At 38.4% G+C, this 13,685-nt stretch overlaps 1 protein-coding gene and 1 long non-coding RNA gene across 2 annotated transcripts in view; one reads left to right on the forward strand and one right to left on the reverse strand.

The window, feature by feature from the left end:
• The window catches only part of LOC109385366 (uncharacterized), a 1,261-nt gene extending 975 nt beyond the window's left edge, over positions 1 to 286 (forward strand). Inside the window, exon 2 of the long non-coding RNA XR_002124599.1 lies at positions 7 to 286. This is a non-coding gene — a long non-coding RNA (uncharacterized LOC109385366). The remainder of the gene's footprint in view (positions 1 to 6) is intronic.
• The window catches only part of FH (fumarate hydratase), a 30,811-nt gene that overhangs the window by 1,177 nt on the left and 15,949 nt on the right, over positions 1 to 13,685 (reverse strand). Inside the window, exons 6-9 of the mRNA XM_019647598.1 lie at positions 13,246 to 13,411; positions 6,344 to 6,547; positions 4,670 to 4,797; positions 2,629 to 2,782 (exon numbers count right to left, since the gene is read on the reverse strand). Of these exons, the coding sequence (XP_019503143.1) occupies positions 2,629 to 2,782; positions 4,670 to 4,797; positions 6,344 to 6,547; positions 13,246 to 13,411 (652 nt within the window). The remainder of the gene's footprint in view (positions 1 to 2,628; positions 2,783 to 4,669; positions 4,798 to 6,343; positions 6,548 to 13,245; positions 13,412 to 13,685) is intronic.

A 13,685-nucleotide genomic window follows, 5' to 3' on the forward strand; every position in this document is an offset into this window, starting at 1 on the left:
CAGGAGGTGACCCGTCACGGGGACTGTGGTGACCAGCTCTGTGAGTGGGCAGGAGGTGACCTGTCACGAGGACTGTGGTGACCACTCTGTGAGTGGACAGGAGGTGACCCGTCACGGGGACTGTGGTGACCGCTCTGTGAGTGGGCAGGAGGTGACCCGTCACAACGAGGCAGGAGCAGCCGGGCTCAGGAGATGCCTGCAGGGCGGCTTCCAACAGCTCTTCTCTGCTCAGCACTCCACACCTGGCCTCTTCCTGACATTCAGGATACAGGTGGGGAAGTTTTGGCATAAATAGATACAAAATATGTACAAAAGATCACAGGTGTCCTGTTTACTGCAGAGTTACTTGCTTTTAAAAAAAGTAGGGGCAGGCCAGTTCTACAAGTTGACTTCATGTAATTTTTATAAAGTGAAAAGGCCAAACTAAGAAAGAAAAGAAAAAATGAAAATGAAACCAATAAAGGAGAAAAAAAAAATCAGGGGACTGTGACCAAAGAGAAGAAGCCTGCTGAGGCATCTGATCATCAACCAAGCAAGATCTTGTGTGTCAGTATACTGACCATCTACACAACCAATTACGGGCATAGTTAATTTTATTAGCTAACTGAATTTGTAAAGGCTAACCATGTTGAAAAGGACACCTACCGATCAGATAACTCTGAGCGAATTCTCACGTTAAAACTTTGGGGGCAATATTAGTTACCCTGTACTTCTATGGTGACAATGACATTAAAGTCTAAGCATTATGCTACCCAACTGCAGCTCTCTTCTTCGAGTGCCACAAAACGCCATTACCAATCAGCCTGTTATATAACAAGCACAGACAGAACCCATGGTGTGGACTGTGAGGCTCGTGCTGTCACCAGTAAGGCGTGGCTTGCCCGCTTATTACTGTCCGGCCTTTACCTCACAGTAAATTGATTCCAAGAAAGACTTCTCAATCATTCAGTTTTAGGAGTACCTCTAATTTCAATGTTTTGACAACAAGTTCTGAAGGAGAGATGCAATAAAACGTTTCTCACATGAGCTTTGGAGTTCCCCCGAGTAGCTCTCCAACTGAATGCTGAGGTACAATAATTTTAAAAGGATCAAAATATCATTACCAATCTCAATACTACACCAAAGAACAGATATCACACTGGGCTCAGAGCTTCCGGAAGCAGGCAAATGAGCTCTAACTTTATAAGGCTGAAATTATAGCTTGATGTGAAGCCAATTATAGAAAATCAGCGCTGAAATTTCAGGATTATAGCAGAATGTTTTAAAGCAGTAGCCATAACATGCCAAATGACTGCATAACTTGTTCTAAAATACAGGATCAAAGAACATGTTAATAATCTCAGCTCAGCAGTAAGGAGAAGGTGGGAAAGCTAATAACACATTATAACACAATGCAGTGATGCTCAAAACCTAGGAGTCAAAGAGAGATTTAACGGGAATCATTGTAGTCAGTCTACAATCCCAGTCTGTATGTTTGAATCTACATAGTGAAATATTTATGATTCTGGAAAAGGCTTGCAACACAAAAGCCATGGTTTTAGGAAAAATATTTGCATTTCCCCCCTGTCCCTATAAGTAATGAATACATAACCCATTTTCTTTAATTGGTAACTTTCCATTTCTTAATTGAGCAGAACAAAAAACAAAGCATAGCCAAGCATCCAGAGAAGGTAGAAAAATGAATTCATTCCACGTTGCTAAGCAGCCAGTGCCACCTAGTGACGTGACCAACTGAGAAGCTCTTCCCCAGCGTCTCAGAATATAAAGCATCTGAATTCCATTAGGGTTCAATAAGTTTAAATAAAATGAAGCATGATTAATCAGTTTTTGAAAGAACTATGACACCACAAAATTTATATATAAAGGGGCCGGCCAAATGGCTCAGTTGGTTAAGAGTCAGCTTCCCACATAGGCCACTAACGCTGCGCCTGAGCTGAGCTGCCGCTGAGCTGCCAGCAGGTGGCAGGATGGCTCAGCTGGTGAGAGCACATGCTCCTAACAAGACTGCCTGTTTGATGGTGGGTTATGCCTGCCCACAGCTAAGACTGAACTTGGCACCTTGAGCTGAGCTGCTGCCCGGATGGCTCAGTGGATAGAGCATGCGCTCTTAACAACAAGGCTGTCGGTTCGACTCCCGCATGGGATGGTGGCTATGCCCACATGCAAGTAAGGCTGAACTCAACACCTTGAGCTGAGCTGCCGCCCGGATGGCTCAGTGGATAGAGCGTGTACTCTTAACAACAAGGCTGCTGGTTCAGCTCATGGGATGGTGGCTACGCCCACCCACAACTAAGATTGTAACACAGCACCTTGAGCTTAGAGACCATGAGCTGCCAACGGTCAGCCAGATGGCGACTGGCGCCCTCCACAACTAAGACTGAAGAACAACAACTTGATTGGTCCCCCTCCCCAATTCCCCAACACTGTTACCCTCCTCCAATTCCCCAATTAAAAAAAAAAATTCTGTATAATGACTTACAACACACTTTCAAATATTTTATAAGATCTTACTAAAACAACATTCAAAAGGAAATTGTTGTCTACAAACACTGATCTAGTAGTCTCTTAAAAATTTTCAGCTTTTTTCCTTTATATTCAGATTTACATTATTATTCCTTAAACCCTTACCTATATGAGGATTAAGTGCTGTCACCAACATTAGAGACTCGTTCATTAGCTTGTTGATCCTTTCTGTGTTGGCCTGGATTCCCACCACGCAGTTTTCTGTGAAGGAAACGGACGCATCCCCCAGCAGCCGGGCTGAGTGCAACACATTTTTAATCTAAGAGAGAGAGAGAAACTTATTAAGCTTAACTTTCTTTTGTCCAATGACATACAGCATTATTTGTGGGCTTATAAGTGAATATATAATTCAACACACACACACAGCACTCTGCAATTTTTAAGGCAAAACAAATATGAAAGAAATTATAATCATTTGAGGGCACAGAAAACTAAAAGAGACAAAAAGGAATAAATAATAAATGCAAATAACTAAAATATAGGATGCATGTGGTATGCAAAGCACATAAAATGTTAGGGAGTATAGAGAAAGAGAAATTCATTCCAATTGAAAGAATTGGTGAAGTCCTATTTAACAGAGAGGACTTAGATTGCCAGAGATGGAGAAAGGATTTCTGTGCAGAAGGAAGAGGAGCAAAGATGAAGAGTTAGAAAGTTCAGCATATATTTGAGGAAATAAATGAAGTGAGGGATTCCCAGCTCTTAATGATCACGCGTTCTTTTATGTTTAACAAAACACGCATTCCATGGATGCTTTAAAATAACCTCTCACACAATATTTACAAACAATATAAAATCAATTAGTTTCTTTTAGCATTTTCTTTTTTTGTAACATTTCCAATATATATTAAATTACATATCCACATCCTAATCTCTTTTGGTCTAAAACCCCAGCGTCTGAAAACTACGCTCCCAATAATAGGCTCCAGTAGAAGTCACAGAACTTCTGTGACTTCATGGCAAATGTTGATTACCTTGATTTATTTTCTATTGAAGACAAAACAGATTTTTTTAAAAAGATTAGCAAGACATTTATTGTTATGCCCCTATCTTTGCCAGGCAACTGGTGTTAACTGTTTCGAAAGTGACCTGAAAGCAAAAGCTTATAGGTCTGAGTTCTGCTTTGGCCTGTCTTCTTCCTATTTTCCACCAGAACGTACATTCCATAAGAGCAAAAAAAAATCTGTCTTGTTCATTGTTCTATCACTAGCAACCTGTACAGTGCCTGATATAGACTAGTACTCAATAAATACTTGAGGAATACACTAAATGAACATACTTAATTTTGTCATTTGCATGTTATCATCCAAGATGTTACACCAAATACAAACTGGAAATAAGACTCTACTATGTTTTAGCAATGACGTTTCACACAAATAAAGGACTCTTAATGATGACAACTCCATTATCTGAATCTGTGAAAATGGATGAAAGATGATGCCATCTTGTTTCAGCTTCAAAGAAATGAAGGAAAAAGAACAGTTTTAGTGGACACAATAAGTTTTTCAAGTTATGGGGAAGAGGTAAAACCAATGAAAGAAAAAGTCTGAGAGGGAAAGGGGAGAAAACGGGGAAAAAAGTGCTGAAGACACCAAGGGCAAAGAGGGTTTCAAGGAGGGACGAGTCGGTTAGGTGTTGGTAAGAGCTGCGCATGTCTGTGGGGCTGAGGAGGTCACAAGTGACGGTGAGGACAACTCAAGTACGCGTGCGGATGATGCCGGACGGCACTGACTGTGGTGTGAATCACAGTGAGTGTGTGGGTTACTCGAGGGGAGAAGACGGAAGCAGCATGAGGAAAGAGGATGGAGGCAGGGTATTTTTGTTAGTTTGTTTGTAATAAATTGAGGAGGCTTGAACTTATTTCTAGCCACTGGCATTCCCACTGGTGAGGGACAAGAAAGACACCTATGCCCTACCTTCCAGGGCTTTTTCTCCTATTAAGAAAAGCAAACCATCAAATTACTTTCACTAAAAGTCACCTAATTGAATATCCAGTATTAATCCTCTAACATTAATATATGCTTGACTTTCAACTGCTATTTATATCATCTAAGTACCTAATGTGGAATCTATAGAAACCTTTATGAGAGACAAAAACTAAGACAATTAGCCTTCAAAAACATTAAAAATCAAATTTAAAGCTTACCATCATTGGCTTGAAAACATTCAACTCAAAATGTCCATTGCTGCCTCCGACGGTGACAGCGACGTGATTCCCCATGACTTGGGCTGCAACCATGGTCATGGCTTCACACTGGGTAGGGTTCACCTTGCCTTTGAGAAAACCACAGGGAGAGACTGCACGTCAAACACACGCAGGGCTTATGTGTCAGCTAAGATTAGGTTTAATGTCAAATAATCAAGAAAAGCAAAGGAAGGAAATCTAACTATTAAATAAAACAAGACATATAATAAAGCAAGGCCCTAACCATCAGTGCTGATTTCATGAAACAAACCAACCAAAAAAGAGGGAAGGGTAGCCACAAACTGAAGCACTCAATGTCTACTGAGTAATGAGTAATGAGTTCCTGCAACTATATATACAATATAGTTCTTTTTTCATGGCTTTCATTCATTCTAGAAATGTTTATAGAGCCAGGCATTGAATATACAATGATCAGTAAGAAAGGTGCAGCCCCTCCCCTGGCAGAGCCTGGAGGCCAGGGAGAGCGCGCTGGCGATCACAACAGATCAGGGGCAAAGACAGACCAGTGCAGGCTGCTGTGGGAACAGTTATAAAACAGGCCCCTCACCTGCATTGGGCAGCTTCTCAGAGGCCCAGGGCAGGAAGCCCGAGCCTCCGTATTCGTCAGATGAATCTCCAGGACCCCACCCCCAGTAACACTCCTCTGACAAGCTCAAGTTTGACCAAACACCCCAGATTCCTCTGACCAACACAAAGCAACACATTGGGGGGATTATTCCCTTTTCTGTGACTCTGCATTTCTCTTTTTATTTTAGCTAATTGCTTTGAATTTTCAGTCAACTAAACTCATGTCATTTTTCAGCATGAAATACTTTAAGATCAGATCTCTTCTCATTCTATACATGCACAGATTTAAAAGAATCTACTCAGGTCTTTCGTTTTCACTATTAAAAGTCACCTTGTCAGTTTTAGTCCAACCTACAGAGGCCTTTATGAATTTCATCTCTGTCATCTGATGTGGTGCTATCTCAACTTCATTATCTGCTAATATGATTAACACGTATTCTCCACCATCATCCTCAGTCACCAGAAAAGTGGCGAAAGGGCAGGGCGCTTCAGCTTGACACCAAGATATTCGTCCAGCCTGAAGTCAACTCATTAGTCACTACTTAAGTGTCGCTGTCACCCAGTGACACCCACCTAACAGTACTGCCCACACTTCTCCACTGGATTCAATGAACATCATATGAGTCTGTCAAATGACTTGCTGGAATCCAGACATCCATTGTCTATGTCATTTCCCCAAAGCAAAAAATGAAATAAGAAGCATTTGGTATAATTCATTTTTATTCAAGCCAGGCTGATCACTTTAACAGACTGTTCTAGAACTCTCTTGGCTGTAGACTGCGAAAGACAGAACTGTTATACATTTTCCAATGTGGAAATCAAAATACAGTCTACTAACAAAAATTCTTTTTTCCTATATTGTTGGGTGATGTTCCCTGAAGTTGTGATCAAAGTGGACCCCAAAAAACCTTGTGAAACTAGTGTGCTGCACATGTCCCCATCCATCTTTGGAATCATGGGATCCCAAAAAGGAGACATGCTCTGTAGATAAGGCAGCCTGGGTTCTAGTCGAGTCCTAGCTCCAACATTTATCAGCTACGTGATTACCTGGCATGATACTGCTTCCTGGTTCATTTTCAGGCAAAATCAGTTCCCCCAGACCTGAGCGAGGACCGGAGCCCAGAAAACGAATATCATTTGCTATCTTCATCAGACTGCAGGCAGTAGTGTTCATGGCTCCGCTGAGTTCAACCAAAGCATCATGAGCAGCCAGAGCTTCAAATTTATTTGGAGCTGTAACAAAAGGCAAGCCTGAAGAAAAAGATAATAACCTGTATGAGTGATCAGGTAAAATTAAGTGATTTTCTGATATCGGCAAGTTAAACAGAAAGTTCAGTATATGAAAACCAGAAACAGAACAGAATAAAAATTTTACTTCAGAAAAAATATTTGAGAACAAAGCTTTGTCTACAGTTCTTTTAGAAGTCCTGAAGAAGTAGAAAGAATATGGTAATACTAGCACATTTAAAGGATGAAAAAGCAAGTACAGTAAATATATTGAAAGAAAAAAACACTATCTTACTGCAAACACATGTGTATGATGCCTGACTATTCTTAAGATGAAAAGTAGGTAAAATTTACTCTGCTTTATTCTACACTCCTTTCCTAATACAATTCCACACACCACTCTACCCAGCATCTTAGGCTGCTCTATTCTCTCCTCTCCCCAGGGGCCCACAAAATTCTCTGAGAGATTAGGGAGCCAAAATGAGGTAGCCATATCAATCAATCTCTCCGATGTTCAAAATTTTAAAGATCTACATATTCTATACCCTATAACACCATTCTTTTTTATTAAAAACCAAATCTGTGTGAGTCAGCAATAATGAGCATTGCACAATTATTTCTACCCTAATCCTCTGGTAACATCTGCATGATAATAAGTTTTCTGGACATGATAACTTGAGTATAATAATAGTTATCACTGTTGAGAGTATAGGACTCTACTAAAGGAAAGACAGGATTTAAAAAGGTCATTAATTCATAGAGATATCACAGCATGCCACAGGAAAAAAAGAAATTCAGTCTCATACATATTTATCATTCAAATGAATTTCTCAAACATCAGTTGGCTCTGACTGCTTTGAAATAAGTATTCGAAACAGCTTTAAAGAGAAATAACTGAATACCAACGGATAATAACACAGCTAGCACTGATCAATTTTAACTGCATGCTAGAGAGAGTGATGTCATCATGATGGTGACATAGGCTGTTCCTGACTTTGCTCCCCCTCACAAGAGAAACAATTAACAACTATTCAAGATCAAGACACCATGGAGGGAATCATAGCACTCGGGGGAGGCTGAAGACCAAGACAGACTGCACTAGAAAGGTAAGAGAAGTGGCCATGCATTGACCACACTGTCCCTTCCCCAGAAGAGCAGCACCGCATGGCGCGCTCTCCCCTGACCATCCAGTTCTTCCAGTGGGAAAAGAGAACCCAGGCAGGACAACCAGCCCCTCCTTCCAAGCATGTGGGTCACTTTGCTGGAGCCCCTACTCTGATCTCCCACCATGTGGACTGCAGAGGAATCTGCAGAGCTCAACCACTGGGAATCTGTGATACAGAAGGGGAGAAGGGCTTGCAACAACCAGCATGGATCTTGGCAGGCCAAGTTCATACCTACAATTTTGAAAAAAAGGTAACAGATAACACTAATTGTAACAGCAGAAAGAATTTTTTTTTCCTTTTAATTATTTTTTATTATGAAATACACATTTTTTAGAATTAGTTTCAGCTGTACAACACAGTGCAATAGTTATACCTTTTACCCCTCGAAGTGACAACCCCCCCGTCCCCAATCCACCGCCCCACTTCCCCCCAATATCATACATATCTATTACAATTCCCTTGCATGGGACATGGAGTATAGTGTGGGAGAAAGAATTTTTTTAAACGGGGATAGTTTAAGGGACCTCTGGGACAACATCAAGTGCAGCAACATTCACATCATAGGGGTACCAGAGGAGAAGGGAGAGAGCAAGATATTGAGAACCTATTTGAAAAAATAATGACAGAAAAACTCCCTACCCTGGTGAAGGAAATTGACATATAAGCCCGGCAGCACAGAGTTCCAAACAAGATGAACCCAAACAGGCCCACTCCAAGACACATCATAATTTAAATGCCAAAGTTTAAGGACAAAGAGAGAATCTTAAAAACAGCAAGAGAAAAAGTGTTACTTAACTACAAGGGAGCTCCCATAAGACTATCAGGTGGTTTCACAACAGAAATTTTGCAGGCCAAAGGGATTGGCACAAAATATTCAAAGTAATGAAAAGCAAAGACCTACAGCCAAGATTGCTCTACCCAGCAAAGCTATCATTTAGAATCCAAGGACAGATAAAGAGCTTCCCAGACCAGAAAAAGCTAAAAGAGTTCATTATCACACCAGTATTACAAGAAATGTTAGAGGGACTTCTTTAAGAAGAAGGGGGGAAAAAACAGAAATATGAATAATAAAATGACAATAACTATGTACCTAGCAATAATCACTAAAAATGTAAATGGCTTAAATGCTCCAATCAAAAAACATAGGGTAGCTGAATAAATAAAAAAACAAGACCCATACATATGCTGTCTACAAGAGACCCACTTCAAATAGAAAGATACACACAGACTGAAAGTAAAGGGATAGGAAAAGATATTTCTTGCAAATGGAAATTATAAAAACCTAGGATAGCAATGCTTATATCAGGCAAAATAGACTTTAAAACAAAAGTTATAATAAGAGACAAAGAAGGGCATTTCATAATGATTTAGGGATCAATCCAACAAGAGGATACAACACTTGTAAACATTTATGCACTCAAAATAGGAACACCTAAATATATAAAACAAATATAGATGGATGTAAAGAGAGAGTTTGAACTTAATAGTCATAGTAGGGGACTTTAACACCCCATTGAAATCAATGGATAGATCTTCCAGACAGAAAATCAACAAGCAAACAGAAATCTTAAATGACACAGTAGAACAGAAGGATTCAATTGATATTTTTAGAACATTTCACCCCAAAGTGGCAGAGTACATATTCTTTTCAAGTGCACATGGTACATTTTCCTGGACAGACCACATGTTAGGCCACAAAACAAGTCTCAATAAATATAAGAAGACTGAGGGCCGGCCGAGTGGCGCGTTGGTTAAGATCTGGCTTGGCATGCCAGAGGGCCCCGATTCAGATCCCACATATGAAGGCCAGTGACTCTGCCCTCTACAGCTAAGATGCCGAACAACAGCTCAACCTGGAGCTGGGCTGCCCTGAGTCGCCAGCGACCACATAGGCTGCAGCCCCTGCTGCAGTGGGTTGCCATGGGCTACCATGTGTAGCCAGCAGCCAGCGTGAGCGGCCAGCAGCCGCAGTGAGTGGCCGTCCAGAAGCCGGCGACTGATCTGCCTCACCCGGGAAGAGCACAATGATGGTGCCAATTTGGGCCAGTGAAGCAGCGTCCTCCACAACTAGACTGAAGAACAAAAGGACAGCAACTTGTCTATTCCCCTTCCCCAATTCCCCAGCACTGTTCTCATTCCCCAATTCCCCAATAAAAAAACTTAAAAAAAAAAATAAGACTGAAATCATACCAAGCATCTTCTCCTGTGACAATGGTATGAAACTAGAAATCAATTAAAAGAGCAAAATTGAAAAACACACAAACATACGGAGGCTAAATAGCATGCTATTAAACAATGAATAGGCTGACAATGAGATCAAGGAAAAAAGAGACCTTGAAACAAATGAAAATGAAAACATAACATGCCAAAATCTATGATACAGAGCAAAAGCAGTCCTAAGTGGGAAATTCATAACAATATAGGTCTACCACCATAAGAAACAAGAAAAATCTGAAATAAACCATCTAACCTTACTATAAAAAGAACAAATCAACCAACCCCAAAGTGAGAAGTAAGAAAATAATAACCATCAGAGAGGAAATAAACAAAATAGAATCTAAAACACCCCCCAAAACCAAAAGATCAATGAAACTAGGAGCTGTTTCTTTGAAAATATAAAATTGATTAACCTTTAACCAAACTCAGCAACAAAAAAGAAAGAATCCAAATAAATAAAATCAGAAATGAAAGCAGAGAACTGACACTAGAGAAATACAAAGGACTATAAGAAAATAATACCAACAATTATATGCCAACAAGTTGGGCATCTGAAAGAAATGGGTCAATTCCTAGAACCATACAATCTCCCAAGACAGAGTCAAGAGGAAACAGAAAATATGATCAGACTGATTACCACCAACAAAATTGAATCAGTAATCAAAAAGCTCCCAGCAAACAAAAGTGCTGGATCAGATGGCTTCACAGGTGAATTTTACCAAACATTAAACAGGAATTAATACCTTTCCTCTTAAACTATTCCAAAAAATTCAAAAGAGGGGAAGGTTCCCCAGCTCATTTTACAAGGCCAGCATTACCCTGATTCAAAAACTAGACAAAGACCCTATAAAATAGAAAATTAAAGGCCAATAGCCTTAATAAACATGGGCAAAAATCCTCAACAAAATGTTAGCAAACCAAACTCAGCAATACATTAAATAGATCATACACCATGATCAAGTAAGATTTATTCCTGGGATGGAAGATTGGTTCAATATCCACAAATCAATTAACGTAATACAGCACATAAACAAAATGAAGGATAAAAATCATATGATCATATCAACAAATGCAGAAAAAGTGTTTGACAAAATTCAGCATCCATTTATGATAAAAAAAAATCTCAGAAAAGTGGCAATAGAGGGAACATACCTCAACATAATAAACGCCATATACGACAAATCCACAGCTAATGTCATACTCAGTAAGAAAAAGCTAAAAGTGTTTTGCTTAAGATCAGGAACAGGATAAGGATGTCCACTTTCACCACTTTTATTTAACATATTAGTGGAAGTCCTAGACATAGCAATCAGATAAAAAAAAAGAAATAAAAGGCATCCAAACTGGAAAGGAAGAAGTAAAACTGTCATTATTTGCAGATGACATGATACTATACACAGAGAACTATAAGATTCTAACAAAAAACTATTAGAACTGATAAATGAATTCAGTATAGCAGCAAGATACAAAATTAATAATATTCAGAAATTGGTTGCACTTTTATAAACCAGTAACAAACTATCAGGAAGAGAAATTAAGAAAACAATCCCATTTACAATTGTATCAAAAATGAAATCTTACCACTTGTGACAACATGGATAGGTCTAGAGGGTATTATGCTAAGTAAAATGAGTCAGACAGAGAAAGACAAATACCATATGATCTCACTTATATATGTACCTAAAGAACAAAATAAATGAACAAACAAAAGAGAAACAGAATCTTAGCTGTAGAGAATAAACTGATGGTTGCCAGATGGGAGTGGGGTTGTGGGGCTGAGTGAGAAAGATGATGGGATTAAGAATACAAATTGGTATTTTCAAAATAGTCAGGGGGATGTAAAGTACAGCATAGGGAATATAGTCAATAATATTGTAATAACTATGTATAGTGCCAGGTGAGTACTAGATTTATGGGGGGGGGGATCATTTCATAAATTATATAAATGTCTAACCACTATGCTGTGCATATGAAACTAATAAATGTCAACATAATTTTAAATGAATGTCAACATAATTTTAAAAAATGCATGGAAAAACTTGTGCAGAAACCAATGAAAGGAATCAAGATTCATGAAAAATCAGGTAAATATGTCACCGCCAAAGGAAACTAATAAAATTCCAATAACTGACCATAAAGAAATGGAAGTCTATGAACTGTGCTTGAAAATCAGCATAACCACAATACTCTGTTATTAGTTACACAATATAAAAAACATGTAAATTGTAACAAAATAACGTAAAATGTTAGGGGTGGAGAAGTAAAAGTGTAAAGTTTACAAATTCTATTGAAGTTAGTTGTTACCAGTTTAAAATGGGGTGTTATAAGTTTAAGGTATTTTATGTAAGCTTCATGGTAACCACAAGCCAAAATCGTGTAATAATTATAAAAAAGAATATGAGAAAGAAGTCAAAGCATACTGATAACAAGACATCAAAACATAAAAAAAGGCAGCAGGGTAGGGAAAAACGGATCTACAAAATAACCAGAAAATAATAAAGTCCTTACCTATAACAATTACTTTAAATGTAAATGAATTCTCCAATTAAAGACACAGAATGGATGAATGGTTAAAAAACAAACAAACAAACAAACAAGATCCAACAATATGCTATCTACAAGAGTCTCACTTTAGCCTTAAAGACACACATAGGCTGAGAGTGAAAAGATGTAAAAAGGCATTTCAATCAAATGGTAATCAGAAAAAAAAAACAGAGGTAGCTATACTTAAATCAGACAAAATGGATTTTAAGTAAAAAAAAAAAAAAAAAAAAAGGTAAAAAGAGACAAAGAAGGTCATTATATTAATATAGGGGCCAATACATCAAGAAGATATAACAATTGTAAATACTTATGCACACAACATTGGAGCACGTAACTACATAAAGCAATATCTAACAGAGCTAAAAAGATAAATAAACAGCATTAGTATAATACTTCAGGACTTTAATACTCCACTCTCAACAATGGATGGATTATCTAGGCAGAATCAACAAGGAAACAGTGGATTTGAACAACACTACAGAGCAAATGGCTGTAACAGACATATACAGAACATTCTATCCAACAACAGCAGAATGCACCTTCTTCTCAAGTGGACATGCAACATTTTCTATGATAGACCATACTTTAGGCAACAAAACAAGTATTAGCAAATTTGAGAAGACTAAAATCATACCAAGTGTCTTTTCGAGCCACAATGACATGAAGTAGAAAAAAACACTCCTAAAATAAAACACATGTTTGATGGGACTAACTAAATTTGCAAAAATTTAAAGCAGAAACATCCAGAAAATGTATAGACTAATAAAATAAGTAATAATTCATATTATCACTGACCTGTGAGAGTAGCCACTTTTGCAGCAACCTTTTCTGCAAAGCCAATTCTAGTATTTAAGCCAGTTCCGACAGCAGTGCCTCCAGCTGCCAGCTCGTAGATTCTTGGCATGGCAGCTTTTATTCTTGTCATTGCATATTTCAACTGTTGAACATAACCACTAAATTCCTGAAAAAAGAAGAAAATTAAGGTGAGAATATATAATTTCCTAATGACTTACAAGTTACTCCAATTGCATTAAGTAGATGTTTTCTTAAAATACATTTCAGGCACTAAATTATAAGTTACCCAAGTGATATTTATGCTATTTTAATTCATATGATGAGCAAAGTGTAAGAAAGAATGAGTTTTTATAAACCTGTGAGATAGAATGACACCACTGATGATAACATGCAGCCTGTTTATAATCTAGTCTTTTAATAGAAAGCAAAGGAAAACAATA

Source organism: Hipposideros armiger, unplaced genomic scaffold, assembly GCF_001890085.2.
Source record: "Hipposideros armiger isolate ML-2016 unplaced genomic scaffold, ASM189008v1 scaffold_113, whole genome shotgun sequence".
Taxonomy (NCBI): Eukaryota; Metazoa; Chordata; class Mammalia; order Chiroptera; family Hipposideridae; genus Hipposideros; species Hipposideros armiger.